The sequence below is a fragment of the Fundulus heteroclitus genome, chromosome 23 (assembly GCF_011125445.2).
Source record: "Fundulus heteroclitus isolate FHET01 chromosome 23, MU-UCD_Fhet_4.1, whole genome shotgun sequence".
NCBI lineage: Eukaryota > Metazoa > Chordata > Actinopteri > Cyprinodontiformes > Fundulidae > Fundulus > Fundulus heteroclitus.
Window position 1 is genome coordinate 32432671 of NC_046383.1, and position 13041 is coordinate 32445711.

The window sequence follows — 13041 nt, forward strand, 5'->3', positions numbered from 1 at the left end:
TACTCAGGCCTGGGTGTGGCCAGAGAAACTGAACTCAGCTTTCCACAGAATGTGGTTCCTCACGCTCAATTAAGAAAGAGGTGAAATTTTTTTGCATAGTATCAGATTGGCTTAAATAGCTTTTCCCTTGAATCCTCATTTTTTAAAACAGCTTGCTGTAGTTCCTCTGGTTTTCTTTGTCTGATAATATTTGTTTACTGGTCTGAAACATTTGAGAGTTACAGGGAACGGGGACATTGCTTGTTCACGGCACTGTTGTGACAATAGTTACACACCTGTCACCTGACACTGAGCCTGCTGGGGTTAAAAGCTGAAGATTAGCATTTACTACACTCACTATACTACAACAAAGATGTTAATTGTTTTTTTTTTTTCACAGCAGACAATTTTTTTTTCATTTTTCTTAATTATCATTTTTTTTTTATTTTTATATTGTTGTCTCAGAAATCAATGTCATTTTAATATTTACTCCAGGGTTTATAGCTCTTTTTGTCTCCTTTAAGTCTTTTTTTGGTTTGTTTTTTGCTATTAAATACTTCCCTATGCTCCACAACTGTGCAGTAAATAATCAGTGTATTGTGGAGTAAACTAAAACATTAACCCAAAACACACAAAAGTGAAAGGAGCTGCGCAGGACAGAAAGAAGTTAATTTCTAAATGTCCCCAATTTCCTATTTTCAAACCTAAGCGGAATCACTTTTAATATAAAAATACAAATTACCGTTTCTGTAAGTATGGTAATGACACAATGAATATGATTATCTGACGACAGAACTCATTTTATTCGCGGCAGAATAAATATGGAAATGAAGTTATACATTTTGATGGAGGCTGAGATGTAGTAATGGGAACTGACTGTAAATCTCAGCTTTATTCAGGTCAGAAAGCTTTCTGACCGACACCTGGTGAAACACTCTTCAGTTCGAATGAGATTTCATCAAGTGAGAAATAGTTACAGTACATTTTGTTTCTTTGAGTAAACCAAGCCTTGAATCTGCCTCAATAACCTTGTAGCTGCGTGAATGAAGTGTGAAAGTTGCCGAGGAGTCTTATCACAAGTCCAGAAACAATGCGGCATAATGATGAGCCGACCTGTCAGACAAGGTCCCGTCTTTCACCCGGATGGATGAACTTCTCGCCTACCTTTCTCGTAGTCGGGCATGCTGTCTCGGAGCAGGCAGCTGAGCTGGTGGCCATTGAGATGCAGGAAGCGCAGCTGGTCTCGGAGCGAGGTTTCCTCCAAGACGCCGGGGATGACTCGGCCAACGCTGTTCTGGGATATGGGCAGTCCGAGTCCCAGGGCCAGCGTGGGAGCCAGGTCGACCTGCTCCACCACCCCGGGCTTCTCCATTCCCGCTGGAGTAACAGGAACACAAAGGCAGAAGGGAAACGGTGAGACTCTGAGCCCCTGATGGCTGAGGATAAAAAGATTGATGCACTAGAGGCATTTATTTTGTTTAACGAGCAACTGAGTGCAATATCATTATGCAATATTTTATTATGTTACAGCTAAAACCCACTGTGGGTTTTTACTAATTTAGGTTAACAATGCACACAGATTTGAAGACTTTTCACTCCATTTTGAATACTTCATTAATTTAAATCACTATTTCTACAGGAGTCCGGCTTCAAATGATCAAATGACCTCCGATGGACGGATAGATGAAAAAAACAGATGAATGGTTGGACAAATGGTGGTCTGTTTTCTAGTTCGGTCACATTTCATGACAAACGCATGAAATAACGACAGTCTGTTCGTCTTATAGAAGTTTTCACTCCTTCACACAAAGCATTTCACAAGCCTTGTCAAGACAAAATTACAAAAGGAAGTCGTTTTCCTGAAGTCAGAAAAGAAACAACGGCAGCAGTGAAACATGCCGCAGTGCTCAATTACCAGGACGCCTGATGAAGTACGACTAATTTAATGGAGCCTGTTGTTGTAGTCGCTGCTACTCAGCTACTTCTGACCCCTCAGCAGTACAAACGGGACAAATTGACAGCAACAAGAGCGAGGAGAAAAGTTTACAACTTCTCGCTTTATGCACAAAGGCAGAGTACATGGTATTCGTGGGATAGAACCAGGGCGACAACAATCTAGAAACCGAGCACATGCGACAAATCACCCAAGTCATTACTCTCATTTTAATACCCACGAGGAGGGTTGTCAGGATGTCTGCAGCAACAACACCTACGAAGTAAGACATGAATTTAATCATCATCATCATCAAGCGAGTCCTGGATTTCATTTTTCAAAGCTCGTCTCCTGTCAAGCGTTTCGATGTTGACAATTTGCCTCCTGAAGAGAGCTTCCGACAACACAGACAGACAGTGGGAGTGCTTTTTACCCAAACTGTCTGCGTTTGAGTGAAGTTTTCAGGTTGCAGTAATGAATTAAAGTTGTGCAGGAAACCTCTTAAATGAACAGAGGATCTGTCAGGAAATGAGACAGCCGCAGACTAAACGCTGGTACAAATTTCCTCGCTAAGAGCTCATTTGGACATACTGATACAAGCGAGAAAATTATTCATTCTAGATTAAAATGGGCTATTTTTGGTCTGTCCCTCTAGAAGCTAACGGACTACAATAAATGAAATCTGTTAACATTTTAGTGCTCAGTTGCAGATTGAAAGTTTGATTGTTAGTTGCAATTATGGTGATAAGAAAAGGAGATGGAGTCTTTTTTAAACTCTGGAGAAAATCTATCTTTTGACAAACTTCCCCATTTCTATGCTCTCGCAACAAGCAGAGGGGGCTTTATCCATTATTGAATCTACACACTAACCTCTGCAGAGCAATCCGTACTTTGGACAAAACGCAAAATAAAGGAACTTGTATTATTATTAGAGATGCAAAAAGAAATCTGCTGGTGACCAAAATCGGCTGATTTTCATCTAGATCAAACAGCCAGAAACCCCTTAAGACAATATTTTCCCCATCAGTGAACACATCATATGGAAGTACAACTTAGTTGCTGAAAAAAACAACTTTCTGGTATGGAAGCTGTTACTAAGGAAAGTGAGTAAAAGAAAGTGAGGAAAGTAAAAAAGTTGGGCATTCTAAAACAATCTCAGGAAGCAGTGATCTAAACTCACATCCAAATCACTGTTTTTTGCTAATAAACTGTATAAATGCATGTCTTACATGTCCCGTTCGCTTACTGCACATTTTGTTAAAATCCTGCTCTTGTGTCTTAATCCGTCTTAGTGGCGCCCTCCTCGTGTATAACGAGTGTAGTGTATTTACAGTTTGACTCAATATTGGTACGGGTTCAAATTACATTGTGACATGACTGATGTCAGTAGCTCTGCTGCTGTGGGGTATTCAAGTGGCCCCGTCTCATACATGCCTATCAAGCTGGAGTTGGAATAGTGAGCTTTGCAATCCTTTTAATCGATCTTTCTCAGGTTAGTGATTTATTAGCTTTGCATTCAGTTAGTTTATTTAGCATTTATTTTGCTTGTTCTAGTAAATGGTAAATGGCCTGTACTTGTATAGCACTTTATCAAGTCCAAAGGACTACAAAGTTCTTCACACTACTTAACGCACACATTCACACCCTGATGATGGTGAGCTACATTGCAGCCACAGCTGCCCTGGGCCAGACTGACAGAAGCGAGGCTGCCATACATCAGCGCCCCTTGGCCCTCAGACCACCACCAACATTCAAAGTAAGTATAGTGTTTTGCCCAGGGACACAACAACTGAGACGGTCGGAGCAGTGGGTTGAACCAGCAACCCTTCGGTTACAGGACGAACTCCCCAGCTTCTATGCAGTCAAACCCAACACATTCCCTGGTTCGCCAGGCACCGGCTCCTTTAAATTCAAATCGAATATTAGATGTGGGTGGAGTAAGGTTTACATTTTAGCGTGCTACCTCTATCTCGGATTCTAAAAACAACATACGTTACCATAACTATGCAGAAGTCACCATGTCACCAGGTGACTATGAACCCATCCAAGCGCTAAGTAAATGTTCAGAAGAAATCTATGTATGGATGTTTCAAAATTTTGTACAGATGAATATAAACAAAACTGAATTAATAATTTTTGGACCGACAAAGGAGCAATCAAAAGTTAGCACACAGTTTAAGTTGCTTAAGCTAGTAACCGCTGATCAGGCTTGAAGTCTGGGTGTAAGACCTGAACCTTCAAAGGCATCTAAGGATAATTACAAAGTTGGCCTTCTGTCACCTCATACCTTTAAGCCCAGAGGGTTTTAGGAGCAAATTCCGCCTTGAAAAATAGAAGCATCAGACTTTGACAGTCACTGATAACTGCAGTGACTGAATCAGCTAAAGCATATTTGTTTCACAAAGGGTTTAGTAGGCAGTGTGCCAGGCGGACCTCTGATTTTGGCACATTTTATTCAAATATGCCAAAACTGTGCCAAATGTGTTTTTCACCTTATAAAAATGGCAGCAGGTCAAACAAAAGTGCTGATTTCCATTTTAGGACTCCTTCTTCCAATGAAAAAGCATTTGGTAATAAGATTCACCCTGTATTTCCCCAACATATACTATTGTGCACATTATCCGTCAATAATTTGAAGAGCAAACCATAAATCATGACCCATTTCTTTTTAAAATGCTGCTAGAAGGGCCTGTTCACTCCTCTGCATTGCTATGGTGATAGATGATGAGAAAAAAAACAGTGCTGCAGAAAGTTACATAGTTAATTGGTCACAGCTGCAGATCTAAGAAAGTGCAGCAGGGAAGGACATTGACCCCTCATTCACACATTTTCCTTCATCTGTGTGTTCTCCGTTACATCACAAATAAAAGCCATTCTAGTTTAATGGGGCATTCCCCAGGAGCACGGTGGTAAACGGCAGGACAGAGAAAATGTTGTAAAACTGAAAGTATTTAAAAAAAAAATTGGGACTTGTTTTATAAACATTCAGGCCTCTATTAGAGGCATTTATCCTATATCTTAACCTGCTGCTACTATTCCACTGTGATGTGCTTTCCTCTGTAATGTTCTCTTTTCTTATGTCGTGTTCATGTTCAGCACTTTGAATTGTATTGTTACTGAAATGCCGGAATAAGCTTGGCTTAAGCAACGTGTTGAAACGTTCCAGCATTTTATTAAGCTATATTCATAAAAAGAGGGGGAAGAGAGAGAGAGAAAAAAAGACTGCTGCGGGTCACTTGAGAATCTCAGACTTAAGGTAAGAATCTAGTTTTTCAAGGACAACCACGTGAAAGGTTGTTTAATGCTAAAGGCAGTACCAAGTGCCACCGCCGTAATTACTTTGTCAATGTTTTAAAATAGTAAAACACTCTTACAGCAACTCTTTCCTGACTCTAAACCATCTATGTTCCCGATATATAACAGTGATTAGTGATTGCAAATGAATAACAAAATATTTCAAATGCTACTCTTATGTCTGCCTATATTTCAGATCTGAAAGACATTTTGTCCAAAATCTGTGTCTGCAGGTCAAAACTGTAAAAAGTGGAAATCGTAAACCTGCCACAATATTCTCAGAGTTGCTCTATTTATCATTTAACAGATTTCTAACATTCATCAAACTCTAAATTAAGTGGTAATTCCATTATGCCAGATTCATACCAGAATCAAGTGTACCAATATTGATAATTTCTTCTTAAAACTATTACTGTCTGTCAAAACGCTGTGTAACCTCCGCTCCTGGAGCATGTTAATTCATCTGTTTTCTTTTGTGAAAGATAAATTAATACGAAAGGCATGAAACAAAACAAAATACAAGTGGGCAGTGTGACTTTGTCAAATAGTGAACTTGGGTCCTCATCCTTCTTTTTGTTACAGTTCAACTTGTTTTAAACCTTTTAATTATTATAATTCTTTTGATTATTACAGGGCATATCTTTTAAACCCCTGCTAATTTGTTGGTTTTCTCACTTTAAACAAAAGGACTTTTTATAGTAATTTTAATGTGGAGAGAAAGAATATCTATCAAAACATGTTTCATGTCTTTCACTGAAACATCTGATCCCCTAAACACATCCAGCATTTTGCCACTCACAGATTAGTTGGATGCACCCATGTTGCACACAAATCAATCAATTTATCCCCGACAGATACTCCCGACCTTTACTCACATCCACTCTCCACCATAATGGGACCAAAGAGCTAGACATCAGGGACAAGACAGCAGATGTAGCAAGGGTGAAAACAGCTCTGTTGGAGCTATTTATTCTTTATTACTTTGAATTTTGTTTGTACTTTTGGGTTGCTTGTGAGGTCTATTCTGAAGGCTAATGTTTAGTTTTTTGTTTTGTTTCTGTTGGTTTTTGTAAGTCAGTCAGGAGGAACTGTGAGGTAATTTCTCTAAGTAAAGGGGCTGGTATAGGACCAGCATGCACTAGGGTGGGCCTATGTTTTTTAGTAGTTTTTTTTTTTTTTAACCAAAGCAGGAGAAGCAGCTGGAAACAATAGCAATCTGATCTCTATTTATTGCTTGCCAAACTAGATGAACTGTAACACCTAAATTTCAAGTTTTTGAAATTATACATGCATGCGTACAAAACACATCCACAGTGCAGCAGTGGCTCGCTGAGCATGTTTGGTTTGACAAGTGCCACTACAGGCTCCAAGAAAATCAGCTAAAAGCTTGGTGAGAAGGTGGCAGCTGCTGGAGCAATACTTAGGAAAAAGGTCGACTGATGGTCATTGTATGTTTCTTCTGAGTCTGGAGCCCCATGCAAGATGTTGCAGGGATGAGAATGATCTTGACAACATCGAGGGATCAGCCCACAGCTACATCGAAGGAGATTGTTAACGATCTGAAGGCAGTTGGACCACAGTCACCAAGAACATCAATTATCATTATTTATATGCAAACCTATTATTAACCTGTGTGCAACAGGGGGTTTCTGAATACTTCTGTGACATTTGACATCGCTGCATAAAAATGAAAACAACTTAAAATTGAAAGACTATGCAAGTGAGAAAATCAGGATGAGGTCAAAAACAAACTTCACCTAAACACAAACTTATTTATTTTCCCCAACTGTACATTCTTAAACAGGTACAGTTCAGGGAAAGTTGAATGGCCTGTTGTTGGGGTTCTGCCAGGAAAGAACATAAATATCAGACTGAGGCTGAAGCCACGAGATACAGGAGACTGCTGCAGTCACCCCTCTCCAAGTGACTGCCCTCACACCAGGGTTCTCACTGCTGTAAAGCAATGCTCTCCCCTTCTCATCTTCCTCTTTTCCCGCTGCTTCAAGCAGCACAGGAGAGACGCTCTCTTTCGTGGACCAAGGCACGTCAACGAAGAGGAATGAAGCAACCATGGGCCCTCAAGGGGTTCAGAGACCCGCTAACATACTAAGTAAAGTCTGTTTTCTGTGAAATCAAGATCAAAATCAAAGCAGAGTATATCTTTCTAAGCTGTGCATGAGAACGATGACACAGGAGCCAAGCCACACTCCTGCAGACTGTGCAGTGATCCTCACGCTGCGACCTCTGCAGGACGGGGGAGCAGCCCAATGGAGACCTGTGTGAAGCTCACCCAGGCCTGGTTCCTAAACGAGGGCTTTCACCCTGAGCTAGCCACTGCCTCGCCACCAGCCAGAAGAGCTAGCTTCACCCTGGAGTAATCAGTCACAACTGGATGCCTCAAAGTCAACAGAATGGACCACCGAGACAGAGGTTTGGTAGAGATAAACAGGGAAAGTTAGTATGGATGTAGCCATTTAAAGTGGTTTACTTTTAATGTGTTAATAAGGCTTGATTAAGGTTAAGGCCTGGAGCTAACAGGCTAAGCTACTCACTATCAAACTTTGAAACAAAAAGGTATGTTGATGTGTTTTAAGGTTACGACAAACTTTATTTCCATAAGGATTTTCAACACTGAACAGCTGGCCGGGTCACTCTTGTCTGTAGTGCTGCAGTGCGAGCGGGTTTCTTAACTCGGAATTATCGTCGCCAATTCTAGAGCCCAAATAAGCAAATACATGTTTAGAAACAAGCCCAAAGAAAAAGTGACTCACCGAATTTACAAGCAACTTTAAAAAATTAAAAACAAACAAGAAGATTTGGCAACAGTGCCAAAAAACTATTTCAACGATGACCGTAGCTATTAGAAGTAGCTTGCTACGAAATACACAGAGAACATGTTAACATCGTCACATTTATGACTCTTCACAGCTTCTGTAATAGTCTTTACGCGCTTAACGCAGAGGTCGTTTGTAATTCATTTAGCACACTACTAGATGGCGCGCCAGTGTGTAAATCTACACTGTGGCTTTAATAACTCGCTACTAACCCTGGTTAAACATAACTATGTTTTCTTTAAACATAATGCCTATTTTCGTTTTGGTCTGCCATCGTCCGATAGTGCTATAAGCGTTGGTACAGCATTATTAGGGGACATTAATGTCAATTTATTGGTGTGTTGTGTAACTTAAGATTAGGACTCTCAAGCTAACGTCCAAATGGCCGGGATGTGCCCTGACGTTATTTTAGATTGATTGTCCACTTACAGCACCCTCTAGCTTCTTAAGTTACTAATATGAGTCTTAAATATTTCCAGGAGAAATAATTTCATTAATAAGAATCAACTGTCCTAAAGGTTATTCGTTTTTATTTAGCAAATCATTCTTTAAAATGTTATTTCCTCAAATAATGAGGGGAGCTTTCAGGATGGTGAGGAAAGCAGCAGCAGCTTGATTTGCCATGTTGAATCATGGGGAGTGAGCAGAGTTACGCTGGAGGTAACGGCCCAGATCAGTCTTTTGAGGTGGAGAGATTTTCACCGGAGGTTGAGGGAGGCTTTGTGGAGCCCAACGGGCCAAAGCCTTATCCGTTTGAGCTGCTAGCTCAAGGCGCTGACTCAGTGAAGCCCAAAGCAGGTGCTGCTGGAGGACAGGATCAGTCCAGTTATATATCATATTTATTTCCCGCTTTGTAATCCAGGATCATCGATAGCTTTGCTCTTCCTTATTCATTTGTAATGTGGACATGAAGCGTGGTTGAGCTCCTCTTTGCTCTGACTGCAGGCAGGTTTCCATACGAGCCGGTAGCTGTCAGCCTGTGAGACAGGGAAGTAGGAGGGCTCTCACAGCAACCGCAGTGATGTTCGTTTTAGGTTGGATATTTGCGCTCCGCCGCTTCTGTCTCCTGTTCAAGCCGATTGAGGGAGGCTGACCTGAGGCTGCCGCTCTCTGTCAGCTGGTTGGCCGTTGAAGCCGTGGAGCGAGAATATCCAACCTGGTCTCACAGCAGCCCCTTCCCGGCTGCCTCGAGACACTAATGGCAGAACAATTGGGTGCTTTCACGCAAATTCGCCAATAACCTATAAGTTGGTAGATTTGTTGCTAGACGCTTTTATGAAGAAAAAAGTCACAACAGGGTCTGAAACGTGAAGCAGTACTCACTATGAAGGCACAAGATGTAGCTGTAGCTGCACTGACAATTTTAGACACAAAAGTAGGATTTCAACAAATATGCACTAGTTTGTCAAAATAGTGACCAGGATATGTAGACAGTACTGTAAGATAACCATGTTAAAAAATGTTGATTTGAGGGAGAGTTACCCTTTAAGTTTCACTAGCCTTGTAGAGAGGATTTGTTGATTGAAATATACGTTAATTCAGATAAACAGCATTATATAGTGATGTTCTCTGGATGTTAATTTTATTTCTGTTAATAAATTCTTATCCTTGAAGAGAAGTTGTCACTCATTTATTCTATATATGTGTGCAGAGTTTGCTGTTAAAAGATCATCAGTGCTCGAATCACCCTTTCATCCCATTGTCCTGATATCAGCTTTTTCGGCTGATGTTGTTGTTGTTGTTGTTTATTTTGGAACATGATATGATTTAACAATGTTTACATTTAATACTTCATAAACATACATCATGTTCAGACAATACCTAATAGACAGAGTTTTTGATAAACATTAAATAAGTTTATAAAATGGCTAATCACACAACGCTGTTCTCTTGTCTTTCCCATTTTGAAGAGTGGCTAAAAATTACCCTAAGGCATTTCGAATAAATACACCAAGAAAACAAGTTGTAGATTACTTGCTATATTTCCCTAAAATGTAAATCAATTTGCAAAGTATTGCCAAGTATAAATTTTAAATATGCTTCAGTTAAATTTTTTTTTATTTTGCCGCCTCTGATTATTTTATAACTGTCTGGTAACTTTCGCCACTCAGTAAATAAACTCAAATAAAGGTGGGATACTACAAACTTTTCAGCGTCATATTCTCATTGCGCAATGAAAGATTACTTTCTTTTAAGGCTTTTTTCACATCATTACAAGCAGTGCAAACAACTGTGACGCACACTGCAGCTGAGTGCTCAGAACGCTTAAAATGACTGATTTCTTATACCTCGATGGAAAATACAGCGATTAACAGAGAATTCACATTTAAATATTGATTTTCCAAAATTTCATTATAAGGTTCAATAACATATGTAACATTGTGCCGCTGGGAGTCCATTCTCATTGGACTGTGTGAACAGTACAGACGGGGAAATCTATAAAACAAGGACCGACTGTTGAAGCAGTTTTAATACTTTACTTCCAAAGTTGAGCTGAGCTAACAAGAGAGTTATTTTTCCTCCAAAAACACTGTCAAAATGTGAGCAGCTATTTCCATCCAACTCCACTACGGTAAAGATGGAGACATTGAGCAGAAATAGAGACAGACACTTACTGAAATAAACAACAACAGTCCTAGCCATGCCTGAATAAAGTGGATTCGCCTCTCAGGGTCCTCCCAGCAAAGTCAATTAAATGTTCTGCCAATATGTGCTCTTCTTAGTGATGCAATGAGATTAAAAAGAGGGAAGCACAGGTATTCAGCAAGCAGTGAATTCCTATACGGTGCAGCATGCACTAATGAAAACGACAGGGAGACAAGCTTCCTGCTAATGACCCCTCATTCGAAAAAAAAGAGCCAGTTATGCTAACGAGGCCGCTGATTTCATTAACCAACACATTTCCATGTTGCCATGTTTAGGTGGCACTTACAGAAAGTCCTTACCTTACAAGATTATGGCACATTTAGTTAGAGCACCTACCTTTCGATCACTTGATTTTAATCCAACGCTGAAGGAGTTTTACAGTGAATTTGTGCAGGCAGTTAAGCCGGGCTTTCTTTCTTTCTTTCAACAACACATGGTAATATGTGATACCCTGCAGCACGCTTTCAGAAACCTCCTAAAGTACAAACCAACACACAAAGCGCTTGGTTCTCTAGGTACACCGTAATGACTTATTTCCCCCTTACCTCGACCATGATAGGTCAAATAAATCATGTAAAACATCCTAGATTAAAGTATTCAGTGAAACTCGGTGGGGCTCTCTGGCCATTCGGCTACAAGAGATTGATTAGCATGAATGGCGCATAAATGAAAACACAAGGAAGGAGAATTACAAAAATAGAATCGGATAACGAACTAATTATCACAATCACACGTTAACACTCAACCTCATTCATCACTTCAAAGCACACCTCTGCTAGTGAGCCCAGCTTTGCGCCGGTGACATCGATCATCACATTACCGTTGATGTAACCTCATCTGGGAGCGCGCAGGCGAAATGGCTCAAAGCTGATTTTTGATTCATAACTGGGCTACAGAAGCTGACAGATAAGGCAGGAGGCTTCACGCGTCACATTCAGAGGTTTACCTTTTCTTTTGAACGCCGGACTGATGAGCAGCAGAGCCGTGTTGACTTCTGGCTCCGAGGAGCCTCCGTGGCTGCCGGTCTCCGACATGCCGTGGTCTCCGCACAGCACCAGCAGGTAGGGCAAGGATCCCTCGGTCTCCTGACGGAGCCAAAAGCAAGGGTTAATGACCTACCTTTATGCGCGCCAACATGAAGATGTCAACTGCTGAAGTCAAACATTCACAAAGTGCTACTGCATCCTGTGTCATTTACTGAAATAAATTCGGTTTAGAAGACCTGCTTCCTCGGAGATTATGATGTTGTTATGGCAGCAGCATCCGATGGCTCCGAAAAACAGGAAGACATTAAATTATACCTCTGGAAGGGAAGTCATGACAACCACTCCGGGGCATTGTTTCTATTACATTTGCAGCCTTGGAAGAACAAAAATTACAGCGAGTGCAGCAAACAAACATAAATGGGTGACTGGTTTGTCGAGGATGACAGACTTTGATCAGGCGTGGGTTCTTCCTCAAGTGATTCCCTTTCAACTTGAGACGGAGGGAACCCTCAGCTGACTGCAAATTCAACAGGGAGACTTTATGAGTCATAGCACGATGGCCTGATAATAAAACACTACTTGAGATGTTAGGGAAACAAAAGCCAAATCCTTACACAGATTCAAATACTCTCCAAAGACTCTTTGTTTTCAGTGATGTCTGACACAAACACCTAAAAATCGAAGGCTATGCACCAACACTTATTAGTCAAGACAGAGTTTTATTTAAAGCAAGATGACTGCATTTAAGATGAATATTCTTATGTCAGCTTATCTTTATTCTATTGTTGAAAGTAATGCAATAATTTTATGCATTACTAAGAGCCTGATCTAAACGGTGTTTTAGTGCCCTGATGGTTCGTCATAACTCATACTCAGTAGAAAAAGAAAGAAGGCAACCCTCTGTTCTGGCTTTTACTTGTTGGACGATTCTTAGAAATGATGAGGGAAGCTGACAAAACAGCTCAAGAAAAGCTGTAAAAACCACTAATCCTGACGCAGTGTTTCATTTCAGCACACAGAATTAACTTGTTTTCCTCACAGTACAAGCTTGAAGCCACTTTGGGGGATTTTGTTTCAAATTTTCTGTAAAACCTTCCCTCAAAAAAAAAAAAAAATCTTATTAACCAGAACAAGCAAACTGCATCTAAACAGTCTCTCCGACAGCTGGGGTCTAAAGTTTGGGTTGTTTGGGTTTTTTGGTCCATTTTGGACATTTTCTGGGCTAGGGGTTAGATTATGGACTAAGGTGTCAATTAGGTTTAGGTTAGGTATATACTGATGGTGGGTTAGGGTTAGAGCCAGGGTTGGGCCATAGAAAGGTCTGAAAATTAATGGAAGTCAAGGCAAAGTCCCCACTTTGTATTTAAAA

General features: G+C 40.5%; 1 protein-coding gene across 2 annotated transcripts in view; it reads right to left on the reverse strand.

Annotated features, from left to right (window-relative positions):
* Nucleotides 1-13041, reverse strand: part of pigg (phosphatidylinositol glycan anchor biosynthesis class G) — a 107697-nt gene that overhangs the window by 76326 nt on the left and 18330 nt on the right. For both annotated transcript variants that reach the window (XM_012866844.3, XM_036127080.1), the window contains 2 exons: nt 11633-11771; nt 1144-1356 (listed from right to left, as the gene is read on the reverse strand). In XM_012866844.3, the coding sequence (XP_012722298.2) occupies nt 1144-1356; nt 11633-11771 (352 nt within the window). The remainder of the gene's footprint in view (nt 1-1143; nt 1357-11632; nt 11772-13041) is intronic.